The 15,007-nt window shown below is 49.0% G+C and overlaps 1 protein-coding gene across 1 annotated transcript; it reads right to left on the bottom strand.

Moving 5' to 3' along the window:
• Positions 1 to 825: 825 nt before the first annotated feature.
• Positions 826 to 4,177, bottom strand: LOC149365368 (uncharacterized). The gene is made up of 4 exons (XM_089568497.1): positions 4,173 to 4,177; positions 3,770 to 4,070; positions 2,223 to 2,366; positions 826 to 897 (listed from the first exon to the last, which is right to left on the bottom strand). The coding sequence occupies exons 1-4, from the start codon at positions 4,175 to 4,177 to the stop codon at positions 826 to 828; spliced, it is 522 nt and encodes a 173-aa protein (XP_089424623.1).
• Positions 4,178 to 15,007: the final 10,830 nt, after the last annotated feature.

Raw genomic sequence — 15,007 nt, 5'->3', positions numbered from 1 at the left:
AGAGCTAGGCATGGACATTGCTGGCCCATTTGAGAGAGCGCCACACTATTGCCGATATGCGATCACGCTGGTCGACTACTTTTCTAAGTGGCCTGAAGTGCACTTTTGCAACGAAGTCACAACAGGCGCAGTCACAAGCTTCTTGGTATCAGTACTCGCGGGCGAAGGCTACCCAGAAGAAATTGTTTTGCCATAACGGGCGACAGTTTTCATCCCGAGAGTTCGAAGCTTTCCCTGCAGGACCGTGGCATCCGCTTGCGGCATTCGTCCGTCGACTATCCGCCAGCGAACGGTCAAGTAAAGCGGTTTAATAGAGTTTTTAAGAGCTTCGTTCCAGTAGCTACACTCGAGCAGCGTCCCTTGCGCTAGACGGTAACAGAATACTTGGGCGCTTACAGTTGCACGCCGCATGCCACAACTGCAGCTGCCCCAGCACTTCTGCATGCACGCCTGCCAAGAACTCGACTTGATGTTGTCGGGCACCCGTCAGCCATTATTTCGACTCATCCTTGTTCAGAGCTCCACCGCCTACGCGAGCGGGTGAAGCAAAAACAACAATCCAGTAAACGCTACCCAGATGTCCGCAGTGCCGCAAGGGAAACCAGAGCGGATGTTGGCCTAAGAAAACCTAAAACTTCTTTTAAAGGTGACCAGGCGTTTATTTCCGTAAGGAAAGTGATCAACAAGAAGGGGCCATCTTCCGTCTTGCTGACGGCGAAACATGAAAAGCTTCGAAGTTGTCGAGGATGCCACGAGCCTCTGCTGCCCTTTGTGGGTAGGGAGAAAATGGCAGGAATGGTACCGCAAGTGAAAGAACCTCACCGCCTACTGCGGAGGGCCCCGTTCTGGAAGCGGCACCTGGGGGCACTTCAGCTGAGGCTGCTGCGAAGCAGCTGCCTATGCCATCAGTAACCTGTGGTGAGCCGGATAAGACTTCACATGTAGCCAGTGGTTCTTCTGAAGCATCGACACCGCAGTGTAGGGTACAGCCAGCAAGGAACACACGACCCCCAGACCGCTATATATACCAAGTGTAGGAGCAGACCTTGTGTTGCTGTGAAAATTTGGACATTATTTGATGTTTATTTGGTTGCTTGTATTTCTGTGTAGTTAAGTGGTGTATGGGACTAGCAAGTTGTCGTTACTGTAAATAGAATTGGATGTGCGAGCACTAACATACTACATTACTAACCCATACATAGCTGTTTTTTGCAAGGAATGGAATATGTTGTATTCTTGGCTTCGGTTCTAGTTTGTGATTAATAGCCGCCAGAGGCACCACAGTCGCTCAGTGTATATAAGTAACTGCATGTTGAAATAAAAGGGGATTTTGCTGGTCGCTTCTCAGTCCGTGTTCATCTGCGGCGCACGCCGCTACAACAATCTTGTTGGCTGTTTGTAGCTAAGGGTGCGGTAAAGAAGTCTTGATATTCGACAGATGGAGCTTAAGTTAATGCATAGTTGCTTCGGCGTTCAAAAATGGGTGCCTGCAAGCACTTATATGTTTATCGGCTGACTGCGCACCAAAACAAAATGGTGCGTTTATTAAACAGAGGGGTAAAATGGCAAATTTTCACAGCCAAAGTAGGAACTGCAATCACTTTGCGAGTAAAGCCATTATGCGAGTAAATGCGGTATTCACACATATTTTAGGTCCCACTGCAGGAACAAGTGGCACTGGTAGGCGACAGCGACAGAAGTCGCAGTCACTTTGGTGCTATGTATGTGTATTTAGATTTCACGTTCGTGCAGTTTATCCAGTGTTAGCAAGGGACTGCCACTAAAGCTCCATAAAGTTTTTGTAGCCCTGGCTATTGTTGTACCATATTTTTGTTCAGACGAATCAAGCAGTTAATATTACTATATAAATATCCATACCAGTAATAATAGAGTAAAAATGTTCTCTATTCAAGCGTTTAGTGGTGCTTCATAACTCCAAAACTGCAATAAATGTGTGCTGTTTGTATCGCTAGAGGACAGTTAACAGTGCGCCATGCTCTTGCCAACTCCACCAGCCACTTCTCTCTGTCCAAAAGTATGATGTGCTCCTTGCGTTGCTTGGGAAAACGTTGTCATTCTAATATTTAGTAGCTACCAAGGCTCATGTATAAAATGTCGAGAGGCTTTGGTGCCGGTCGATTTCTTCTTGTAACATGGGAGTTCGGCGGTTTTTGTGCAGATCACGTTGAGAATAAAATAAGCTTGCGCCACGGAGGACTCACGCTCAGCTTCAGCAGGGTATCGCACTCCTCCTGGGTGAGCAGTCCGTCGGCGATCATCCTACCGCGCCCGTTGAGGCACACTTCATCGCGGACAACTCTCACTCCAGCGCCCACGAAATCCGCGCCGCAGTGGGGCAGTTGGTCCTGCAGTAAAGTGGAAGCGAAGCCATTTAATACTGTGGTGCGTATTGGCTTGAAGATTTGGAGGAAGAAGTGTTGCAAACAACAACTTTTTTTCGCAGCTGTCACTTTAGACCTCGTCTAACGGGTTCAACAAGTGCCTCTATAGTGTTTAACAGTAGCAACTCTTTCTGCACTTACCTGCAATTTATGTACTGATCTCAGATCAGGAATAAACTTTAGCATGAAAAATTAACTCAAGGAAAAGTTATGACCTTAAAAAAAACATAGACGCAACATTGAAATTCATTTTTTGTGAATTTACTACTGCGTCGTAATAAAAAAAAGACACTGCATTCGCTCAAAGCGTGTCTTTTATATATTTAAAAGAAAAAGAAAATGAAAAAGATATTGTTGTATATGTGGCTTTGGATGTTCATGTTTAGTGGATTGTCTAGTCTTTGTAGGTATGTGCTTTGTAACTGGCTTATATAGGTGCCATGTGCTAAAGCGTATAAATATCTTCGTTTAATAAAGGGTCTTTCTCCTACCACTGAGCCAGCGAGCCTCGTCTCCGTCACTTCGGGGGCTCCACCCCCACCAGATACCACCGCTGTGACAGGTTCTTACAAATTAACCGCGTTTACACGGAGTGCATCTTAATTTCCGGATCTCTCAGGCCAAAACACACGGCTACCAAATTTCCGCCGGTCACCGCGGGGTTCTCGATACACTGCAAGTCCTCATCAACGTCATGAGTTTGAACCGAGTTGCGAGAGAAAATATCTAGCTTTATTTAAAAATGACAAAAAGCGAAGCAGTGAATCTGGCCAGAAAAAATATTCGATGGACTTGTCTTCAGTGTTCCGAAACACGAGAAATGCTTTGAAGGATATCTGGTAATTTGTTGGCAGTGTTACCGTGAAAGCATTTACTCCGAAAGCTTAATAGGAAGGGGTGAATTAAGCGAGCAGTGTTATCGTCTGCTGTTTCCCTTTATTCGATTTGTCCTTTCTTTCCCTGACCTGACATCAAAGGTAATAAGCCCTATTCGCCAAAACCAGAAGCGCTCGTCGTTGCCCCCAAGAGCATAGCGAAAACTTAGGCATGTCGGTGTCGGCTCAGTTTAATGGAAGGACAGCGCAAAAAAAAAATGACAGCGCTGTCCTTCCGTCAAAATGGCCTACAAAAGCCCGGCTCCAGCCCATCTCTTCAGTGATTATCCGGGATCATAAGTGTGCTAAGCTCTAATATATTTTTAACATCTTTCTCGTTTTTGAAAGAAATAGCTGGCACATCTCATAAAAACATTAATGCAGTGCACATGGCATGTTCGAAAACTGTCTCAAAACTTCTTACGACTGTGCTCGTCTTCTGCGGCGCAAATGAAAGAGTTGATGATGGGATCACCCTGAGGACTAACTCACTTTGGGACAGGTCAGCAGAGGACTGCGAGCTTCGAGTACGTCCGCATGGCCCGAATGAATGGCAGCGCCGGAGGTGTTTCCCTGGCCCGCTTGAATGTCAGAGGCGGCACATCTCTCCGCCTGGCCTGCCCACATACCACGGCCGTCGTTCTGTGCCTGCGAGAGTGCCCGCCACTCCCGCAAGCAGAACTTGCCCTCACGGCCCCGCGTGTCGCACAGGGGGTCTTCCGAGCCCAGGTGGCCTCGGGCCGACAGCTGCACGACCTCGCGAGTACGGAACAGCGGCTGTGGTCGTTCGCCCCTAGAAGTGAGCCAGTATAAGAAGAGCTGAGCGACGGACTGCCACATTGGTATCACCAACATCTTCTTCTTCCTCTTAAAACATGGCACATACCCCACTTACACCATGTTCCTTTCTTCTTCTTTTGCCTTCCCTCCTTTGGAGCGTTTTCCACCGAGCCCAGCTGCGGCCGGGTCCTGACCCCTTGTGCAAGTCGGGGTGCGACCCTATATTATGGGAATGCGCTAACAAACCCCCTCCAACGAGGCTCTCGCCAGCTCCCTTGGCGGAGCAATGGGACAAGCTATTAAGCTATTGGCCAGCAGCTGGACCTCACCCCGTGAGCTCAAGAGGTCGCCCCCGACTGGAGGCCACCCTGGACTCGCCCAGCCCCAGGTGACCTCTTCCTTTTTGCGGCAATAAAGTTATAATCACAACCCTACCTTGCGCACAGGGAATAGCAAGAACACCAACGTCATGGTCCATTATTCATTAAAGCCTCTCTCCTCCTCTCCTCCAACGTCCTGGTCAACATAATTTTGAGATGTACATCGCCATGAATACTCTCAAGCGCGTTTAGGAATAAAAAAATTGGCAGAGGCTTAGCTTGGTTAAGCCCGGTAGGTTGCGAAAGCTCGTTGTTTCTTCCTGGTTTCACACTGGCAATCTGTCTTTTCGTTCTGTTTGGCAGTAGACGGCATGGCAAACTATCTTTGTACACAGTGAGAAAGATCCGCCGTGACTACCCGCCGCGCTCCGACGACGGATGTTGTTGTTGTTGTTGTGACTGAGAGGAGAATGAAAAGGAAATTGCACGGGCCTGCCTACTGGCTCGAGCCAAGCCACCACCGCTGCCACGTGCAGATAGAGGAGAGTTAAGAAATCAGAGAAAAGAGCAAAGAGAAAAAGGAAAGAAAAGACGTGCGTCGCAGCAACAACTGCGTCCGCCGGGGCGGACGCTGCTAAAAAAAAAACAGATCTGGGGGCCCTTTTTTTATGCAGCTGGTATGACGTCACCTCGACTGTAGCGCTAGTAGTGAGAGGAGCGCGAGGCTCACAGCCGTGACTACCGCCGCCCTCCGCCGGCGGATCGAGCTGGGGGCCCTTTTCGCTCCGCGAAAGGTTAACCGTAACTACCGCCGCGCCACGCTGAAGGCTGAAAACCTAGCGTAGTATTGCTGTCGCAATAAAACAACGTGGAAAGATTTCTAACACTTCTCGACTAACCATAACAGGTTGTTAGCAGCCTGATGTTGAATAACATATCGCGGGCTAGTTGGTTCATCACAAGGCAGAACCGCGCAAGCTACACACGGACAAGAAAGTAGACGAGACACACACAGCGCTGACTTACAACTGAAGGTTTATTTTTCCAGACACTTCGGTGAATATACAGCAGCATCAAGAAAATAAAAGCCACCGACTCTGATAAACAGCCATCGCCACCAGAAATCACACAGGAGAACTTCGATCATCCAGCTACCGATAAGAACTGCAATTCTTTATCTATAAGGGCTATGGAGTGGTGCTGACGCAACTCTCTTTAAGATGCGCAATTTTTACGGATTCAATTATTTCTCTCGTGGCTTTGTCATCGCACCTGCGCAGCACGCTTGTGTTACCTAGCTCAGGGGCACATTTACAATCTCGGCAGTGAATGCCCAGATGGCCTGAGATTCATTGCGTCACATTGTATTTGTGCTCGTACAATCTCTTATTAAGGCATCTGCCGGTTTGACCTACGTATGCATGGCCGCAAGACAAGGGAATAGAATACACGACGCCCTGAGCACAGGAAACGAACCGGTCGCGATGATTTATGGTGCATCCTGTGTGCTTTACGACCCATTTGATTAACGCGCTTGCAGAGGCTTGACAAGCGATCCGGAGCTGAAAATAAAACATCTACTCCTACTCTTTTTCCTATCTTTCTTAAGTTGTGTGAGATCCCGTGTGCGTAGACCGTAAAAATTGAAGCCGTAAAAATCGCGCATCTTAAAGAGAGTTGTGTCAGCACTCCCTCCATAGCCCTTATCGGTAGCTGGATGGTCGAAGTTCTCCTGCGTGATTTCTGGTGGCGATGACTGTTCATCAGACTCGGTTACTTTTATTTTCTTGGTGCTGCTGTATATTTTTACCGAAGTGCCTGGAAAAATAAACCTTCAGTTGTGTTGTTTGGTTTGGTTTATTGGGGTTTAACGCCCCAAAGCGACTGAGGCTATGAGAGACGCCGTAGTGAAGGGCTCTGGAAATTTCGACCACCTGGGGTTCTTTAACGTGCACTGACATCGCACAGCACACGGGCCTCTAGAATTTCGCCTTCAAGAAATTCAGCCGCCGCAGCCGGGATTGAACCCGCGTCTTTCGGGTCAGCAGCCGAGCGCCGTAACCACTGAGCCACCGCGGCGGGGCCCTTCAGTTGTGTGTCAGCGCTCTGTGTGTCTCGTCTACTTTCTTGTCCGACTGTAGCTTGCGCTGTTCTGCCTTCTGATGTTGAGAATTAGGCTCAACAAAAGAAACATCAGCGCTCTCTCTCTCTCTCTTTCCCACATATATAGTGAAAGGGAAGTATTCAAGGATCTTTTGTTTTTCACGCCAGTACAGTCGGCTATTGCGTCAGCAGTGTAAATACTTCGCATGAGTATGTAATTAGGGAATTACTTAGCTGGGGAGGTAAATGATTATGGGGCAATTCGCTGGAGTATCGTGGCCTTCGGTTATGCTGAGAAGTAGTAAACAGAATCACTGGAGCAGATGTATGCTGTTGCAGTCCAAACAGGGCCGATGATCATATAATGATGATGGAGCTGGTGGTCTTATGTTTGGCGTTAATCTGTTTTGTTTCAATGACCGATGCACACTCTGCGTAGATTCTTATATGCTCATATTCGCGTTCTGCATTTTACTGTGTTTGCCTTTATTGTTATGCGCACGGACGCCTAAAGACGTCAAGTCGCTAATGCAACATGCTTTCCTCTCCAGTACCACATGTCGTTGCGTACATGATCGAAGAGCAACAAAATCAACGACGCACAGCTCATACATTTCATCCCTGTTGACTATTTTTCGAGCTCTTAACTGCAACTTTTGCAGAAATTGATATTATGCCTGCCAGCTTCTGAAGCGAAATTTCAATAACCTGGACCTTTTGGAGCCGCATGCAGAAAAGTTTAGCACATTACACTGGCTGCTTATACACAGGTTTCTTGTTAGATTACGTTTCATCGCTATCGCTGCCGCTCCCAGCGGTGTCTACCAGCCTGCATGTGTCCAAATTATGAGCAGAAACTTCATAGCAGGCGCAATAATAGCAGTTAACGCATTGCACTGCGACGTTAAAGGAAATGTCCTATCGACGAATTCCTTGGCTATCATATCGAATGTTTCAACTGTTCTGATTCATGTGGCTTGCACGCACTAAGACCTTTTATAAGCTAAATTCGGCATCTTCCATGAGCTGGAATTCCTCGTACGTATAATTCGCAACGCGGCTTTTTCATGGTGCCATACACTACAGCCGCACTCAGTATCTTTAACGCAGCGGTAATCGACCGCCTATGCATTTCGATTGCAATTCACCTGTGCATTTTAATGCAACATGGTGTACTGTTGCAAAATTCCCACCTTTCGAATGCCGTTTTGTCACAGCTCGTCGCCAGCATCGACTTCTTCCACCTTTGTGAAGGAAGCTCCTCTGGCTTGTTTAGAAATATTAGAAATATACCTGAGTCGTATACTGCCCCTGGATACAGTGCCAGTAAATAAGACGACGAAAACAACGAGGACGTAGGCATGCGAGATAAAAAAGGAAGGCTTCGTTACATCTAGAGGTATTACAGAATCAATGAGGCACGAAGCAAGATAGCTGCTTCGATCTTTATGACACTGACGTGCGTACTCTCTCCTTCAGCGCAGATTGTATACCTCACCGCCCCTGTCGCGTACGTCATTCTAAGCGTGCTCCTCATCTGGGGCCTCACTATGCCGGGTGCGGGCAAGCGTATTGCCCACCTGTTCACACCGCATACGGAGAAGCTCTTGGCCGGCTTCATAAGTAATTGCGGAATTTAACTAATACCCAGCCTCCGCCTGCAATACGTCGTGACAGATAGCCAAGACTCGTAAAAGCCAGTTATCCATTCCCCATTAATCTATTAAGAATACTAAGGCACCACTCTAGGTCGTTCCGCAGCTACCCAATCGGTCCCTTTTCCAGGTGTAGCAGCTGGTGTGTCCCAGCAGATATTCTACTCTCTCGGTGCCTCTATGGGCTCCATCATATGCCTGGGAAGCGTCCACGATTTTCGCAAAGACCTCCGCCGGTGAGCAGAGCGCAGAACGCCTATCGCAAAAACTACTGACATAGCAATGCCTGAAGTCTGTTTTCTCGCAGTCAACTCTACCACGGCATAGTTAGCACAGCTTCCACGTCCACTAAAAAGGCAATTTCTTATTTTGATTCGCACAGCTACATTATTTGCACGCGGAATCAGAGAAGCCAATGGATTCGACAACATCGCGGTAGACCTCTGGGAGTGAATATAAAACCGGTACTCGCTTTGGTCGAGGGGAAACTGCAGCACTAACAGCGAGTTACACAGCGTTGGTATAGGGTATGCTATAAAGAAAGCTTTCACTGTCACGCTCTAGTAGACACCTAGCTGCACTTCGTCTTAAGGAAAGGAGAAAGATAGGTTCGTTCCAAACCCCACATTCAGCAAATGGGTTGAACGTATGTCCGCGGTTTCCCTGGGACAGCTAATTAGGAAGGTTTATATTTTATCATGTCGCGTTCCGCTTTTTCAGTTCTAGGTTTCAAAGGGCGTGTCTTTTCAGCACCATGCGGTGAAGCAGACCTATCTGTCAAATATGTATTTATTTATTTATTGGTACATACTGTCCATCCCATATGGGATTATAACAGTAAGTGCACAAGTTCTACAACCTTAATAAAATAAGCACAATAAGGCAAGCTAGCATAATACAAAGGTAAACACACAACGTTGTGAAAGATGCTTAACAAAGACCTTCAAATAAAGACCTTCAAATACTCGGAGCAGTACTTCCACAAGGAGCCATGTAAAAAAAGATAGGCCTTCATAGTAGAATTTTTTTTCAGGTAGCTTGAATTCCTCAAGCCTCCCCAGCAACCCTTTCGATTCAAATAATGAACTGATGGCACGTCGCTGCACACGCAGCTAAACCAAGATCTTAAGTCAGGCGATAAACTATAATTATGCAAGTAGTGTCATGAGTAAAAAGGAGAGACCCCCCTCCTCGTGTTACAAACCCAGCCGCTCTGTACGGGGGCACCACAACTCAATTCACCTGACCACCTTACGAAGCACCCCTGGTGGCGACACTCGCCCCGTCTCGACACCAAAAGTGCGTAGCTTATCATAGGTATTCGCACCGACGACCTTTGGTTCCCCAAACCATGACTTTTTGAAACTTCAAACGTCACCCAAGCAGCACAGGTAATAGGCCCAATATTGGTAACGTAATGACAAAACTGCTCCTGAGGTTAAAGAACCCCAGGTGGTCGAAATTTCCGGAGCCCTTCACTACGGCGTCCCTCACAGCCTGAGTCGCTTCGGGACGTTAAACCCCAATAAACCACTAAACTAAAACAGCTCCTACAAAGGACCACAGTGAAGCCATCCATTTTCAAGATTGGGCCGATTATCTGTGCTGCTTGGACAGTTACTCGTTTGGTTTATGGGGGTTTAATGTCCCACAGGGACTCAGGCTATGGGGACGCCGTAGTGAAGGGCTCCGGAAATTTCGATCATCTGAGGTTGTTTTTTTTTTTTTTTTGAGGTGCACTGACATCGCACAGCACACGGGCGAATTTCACCTCCATCGGAATTCGACCGCCGTGACCGGAATCGAACCCGTGTCTTTCGGGTCAGCAGCCGAGCACCATAACCACTGAGCCACCGCAGCGGCTTTTCTGTGAAAAGTATTGCATTTTAAATTGAATGTAATGCATGAAGTCAAAGCTAAATAATTGTGCTTTATAAGTATATCAGATTCAAAAACGCAGTTCATGTTGCAGCAGAAAATTGTTGCAGAGGCATTTTTTTCTTCCGTTTCTGCTATTTTTTTTGGAGTGCTCAACGACTACACTGGAGTCTGTCATATTTTATTCCACATGTTTATAGCAAGAAAGAAAAATGATAACGAATCATGAGTTGCTGAAATGGGCGACGCGCCTAAAGGGGTGGATGAAACTGATCGATAGGCATGTGTTCCTGGATGATTCGTCCGCGTTATAAAGGGACAGCTAACAAAGCTCTCTGAGATCGCCAGCCAGCAACTGGTAGCAACCTGCAATATTTGTTTCTCCACTATATTCATCTCTTCAGCAGCACCGGACAATATTTGTGAAGGCCGCTGGTGGCGTAAGGGTCTCACTGACCCTAAAATTAAAATCGGACCAGAGCGCGATATTGCCACGTATCATTGTAGTGTTTGTTCGTTCACGCTCAAGGCTGCAGGAAAGGGTTGTTATCACTTTTGTTCGTGGCGCGAGAAGCGACCAGACTAATCTCGATTGATCGCAGCCATGAAGGGCTGCATCTAGGTTTTTCTAGATTACTGTAGATGATCTTGTCCTGTTATCTGGAAGTTTCCTTGCCGCCTTTAAATTGAGCGATGCCGCGAGCGGCGGACATTCGTAGTTCGACGACCGCCGAGCACGCCTGTTGCTTACGCCGCCGCCGAGTGATTCAGTTCTTTTGAGGGCGCAAGTCAGCCCAAATAAAGAGCTTCGTTTGCAAGTCTTTCTGGTGTCTTCCTGACCGCTGGACTGCCGTCACTACAACGTGACAATATACTGTTTTGTTGTTTGTTAAATAATACACTGCATTTTTGTTCAGTACCCGATTGCTTTTCCTTTTTATGTGTGAATATACTGTTTTGTTGTTTGTTAAAAGTATGCGGACCATAACTGCCTGTGTAATTTTCGTCCGTTTGTTTTCCATATATTTCAAAATGCACGGATCATAGAAATGCACGTACATCACGCACGAACGCTGAGAAACGCCTCTCGGTGGCGTCAACTTTCCGCCTTTCAATGGCAGAGCGCTGCTATATAGTTAAGTCCACAATCCTAGCCGCATGTTTTTTTGTCGCCCGCGTCGCAAACCCACCGCGCACGTTTGCGCGCAGGCTAACCTCGGCCTGTGGCTCTTTCGTTTGGGCGGGCAAAACCGAACTTGTGTCACGAATGTTCATGCGCCTTCCATCGTACATGGGTGGGTTTGGTATACCTTGTATCCGCACCATGTGCAATGTGCTCGCCTTGCGAGGAGTACGAGATCTTGTACGCAACCCAGACTATCCCGGGAGAACACTCCTCACATATTTTCTGGGTACAGCGCGTAACGTGTTTTTTTCACAACACGTGGTTGGCCCTACAGCCGAGCAGCCGCCGGCATTTTTCGTTAATGTGCGTCGCACACTGACGTCGTTGACTGCCAGCGTGCCCGATCTGGATGTTGATGAAACCCCACCCTCCAGAATGTGTGAAGCACTAACGGTCGCTGCGCTGACCCGCGAACAACTCCAGAAAACGAGACGGGCACGCTGGCGCCAACTGACCTCAGCTACGCTTCCTGCAGATGTCAGGGACTTCGGCTGGCTGCGAGGCTGGCGGGTCCTGCCCACAAGAGACCGCCTTGCGGCGTGGGGCGTGGCGCCCTCCGCCCGATGCCCGCAGTGCGGTCTGCTTGAAACTTTGCAGCACGCAATGTTTGAGTGTGTAGTTGCGCGCACTTTTTGGACATTAGTGTCACGCATGTTTTTAACCCGCCTGGAAGCGCGCACTAGTTCTCCCGAAGTGTTTCAAAATATGCTCTTGTGTGTCGGCATGTTCGTTTTGTGGCGGCAGCGTGGAGTGGCATCCTTAAATGGGCGTCCGCAAAGAACAATGTTCCCAATGTTGCAGCGCCTGCGCACGCGCCTCTTTGAACAAGCATGCATGGACGCTCTGTCAATGAGCGAGGCTGAGTTCTTGCGCAAATGGTCGACATACTTTATCGTCCTGCGCGGCGGTCGAGTATCGGCATTTTTACTGCATTACTGACATGCTCAGTGCTGCGTCACTGCGCATGTGCTTGAATGATCAGATAATTAAGTTCATCTGTTTTGTTGTATTTTCTATGCTATGACAGATAAAATAAACTTCTCTTTCTACGCCGCCGCCGAGTGATTCAGTTCTTTTGAGGGCGCAAGTCAGCCCAAATAAAGAGCTTCGTTTGCAAGTATTTCTGGTGTCTTCCTGACCGCTGGACTGCCGTCACTATAACGTGACATCTGGCGGAGGTGCGGGGTAGCCTTTCATGTTCCGGACACCCCCAACAAGTCGTGACGCCAGCCCTCTGAGTCATCTACCGCAGGACCTGAGTCCAGTCCACCGCGCAAGCCGACGCCTGCAAGGGGACGCACCTGAGTTCGGGACCCTGCCGGACCCTACCCGGAAGCGAAAGCAAGTACCAACGTCCATTATGACCTTGCCCCAGACGACCACTCCAATCATTCTGCAGCAGCCCCGGGTGCCACCAACCTTCGACGCTTCGCCTGGCGCCGACCCCGAGGAATGGCTGGAGCAGTTCGACCGTGTGGCTGTCTTCAACAACTGGGACGACGCCATGAAATTTAGGTACGTCTTCTTCGCCCTGGAGGGACCAGCAAGAGTCTGGTTCGAGAATGAGGAAGCCAGCCTTGCCAACTGGGAAACCTTCAAGGAACAGCTTCTGAAGACCTTCACAAACGTCGTGCGAAAGGAGAGAGCCCAGCAGCTGCTACAGTCTCGCATACAACACCCAAACGAGACCGTTGCAGTGTATACTGAGGAGATGAAGCGTCTCTTCCGGCGTGCCGACATGAACATGAAGGAAGAAGAGAAGGTGAAGTTGCTTATGCGAGGAGTTAAAGAGCAGCTCTTTGCCGGCCTCGTTCGCAACCCACCGAAAACCGTCGCTGAATTCGTAGAAGAGGCATCCACAATGGAGAAAACTCTCGACGCCCGAGCCCGCCAGTATGACCGCCAGCAGCGCTTTTTGTCAGCAAGCTGCATGGGCACCGCTAACAATGATAACCTGCGGGAGGTTATACGTGAAGTTGTGCGAGAGGAGCTCCGACGGTTGCTGCCAACGGGAACGCAGCCTCAACTTTCATCACTCACTGACGTCATCCGGGACGAGGTTCAACAGGCCTTGGGTGTGACGCCGACAGCCACGCAGCCTCTGCAGCCCCCAGTCTGCATCGGAATGTTTGCGGCCAGATTTATAGACTACAGTTATGTCGAATTCTTGAAGACGCAGGCTCCACCGAGCAAGGCGGCCGGAGGGATATTTCAAATTGGCCAGCCAGCAGAGAGCATGGTGATCGCTCACAACCTTGAATGGTCGTCCGTATAGGTAGGGGCGAAATTTCGACGTGGCCCAAATAATGGCGAGACATTCTTTCTCTGTCGTCGAATAGTTGGCTTCGGCTCTCGACAGTGAACGGCTAGCGTACGCGATAACTTTCTCCTCTCTGCCATTTTTCTGAACGAGGACCGCTCCTAAGCCCACACTGCTTGCATCGGTAAGAACTTCGGTTTCGGCGTTTTCATCAAAGTGCCCGAGCACAGGAGGGGACTGTAAGCGGCGCTTCAGCTCGTTGAAAGCTTCCTCTTGTGGCCTTTCCCATTTAAAAGGCACGTCAGCCTTGGTAAGTTGAGTCAAAGGTTCAGCGATGCGCGAAAAGTTCTTGACGAATCGTCGGTAATAAGCGCACAATCCAAGGAATCTGCGTATAGCCTTCTTGTCATTAGGCTGTGGGAACTCTGCGATCGCAGCCGTCTTCTGGGGGTCTGGGCGAACTCCATCCTTGCTTACGACGTGACCAAGGAACAGCAGCTCCTCGTAGGCGAAGTGACACTTCTCTGGTTTCAGTGTCAGGCCTGAAGACTTGATCGTTTCCAGCACTATCCGAAGCCTTCTGAGGTGGTCTTCAAAGCTTGAGGAGAAGACAACAACGTCATCTAAGTAGACTAGGCAAATCTGCCACTTCAAGCCTGCGAGCACCGTATCCATTACTCGCTGGAACGTCGCTGGGGCAGAGCAGAGGCCGAATGGCATCACCTTGAACTCGAAGAGTCCGTCTGGCGTGATGAACGCAGTCTTCTCGCGATCTCTTTCGTCGACTTCAATTTGCCAGTAGCCGCTCTTCAGGTCCATCGATGAGAAGTACTATTGGCCGCGGCTAGCTACCGACCGAAGAATACCGGCATCTAAACAAAGGTACGACGATAGCTTTCCTCGACGAGCTGGCAGACATCAGAGACGTATTTGCCCTACCCGACCAACCCGCAGAACTATCTGACCAAGGCCATCAACCCACGTTCGACATCAACCCGACATTACCCCGGAGCAGACAAGACCAAATACGCAGTCTTCTTCAGAGGTACACCGATTGCTTCTCATCAGCATCGAATGTGCGACGAACCCGCCTTACCCAGCACCTCCACCAGATGTCACGTTGTAGTGACGGCAGTCCAGCGGTCAGGAAGACACCAGAAAGACTTGTAAACGAAGCTCTTTATTTGGGCTGACTTGCGCCCTCAAAAGAACTGAATCACTCGGCGGCGGCGTAAGCAACAGGCGTGCTCGGCGGTCGTCGAACTACGAATGTCCGCCGCTCGCGGCATCGCTCAATTTAAAGCCGGCAAGGAAACTTCCAGATAACAGGACAAGATCATCTACGGTAATCTGGAAAAACCTAGATGCAGCCTTTCATGGCTGCGAACAATCGAGATTAGTCTGGTCGCTTCTCGCGCCACGAACAAAAGTGATAACGAAAGTGATGCCGCGAGCGGCGGACATTCGTAGTTCGACGACCGCCGATCACGCCTGTTGCTTACGTCGCCGCCGAGTGATTCAGTTCTTTCGAGGGCGCAAGTCAGCCCA

This window comes from Amblyomma mixtum, chromosome 1, assembly GCF_055824585.1.
Source record: "Amblyomma mixtum isolate Tamu chromosome 1, ASM5582458v1, whole genome shotgun sequence".
NCBI classification, from domain to species: Eukaryota; Metazoa; Arthropoda; class Arachnida; order Ixodida; family Ixodidae; genus Amblyomma; species Amblyomma mixtum.
Note: the sequence above shows the minus strand (reverse complement) of the source record. Positions and strands in the feature narration are given on the sequence as shown.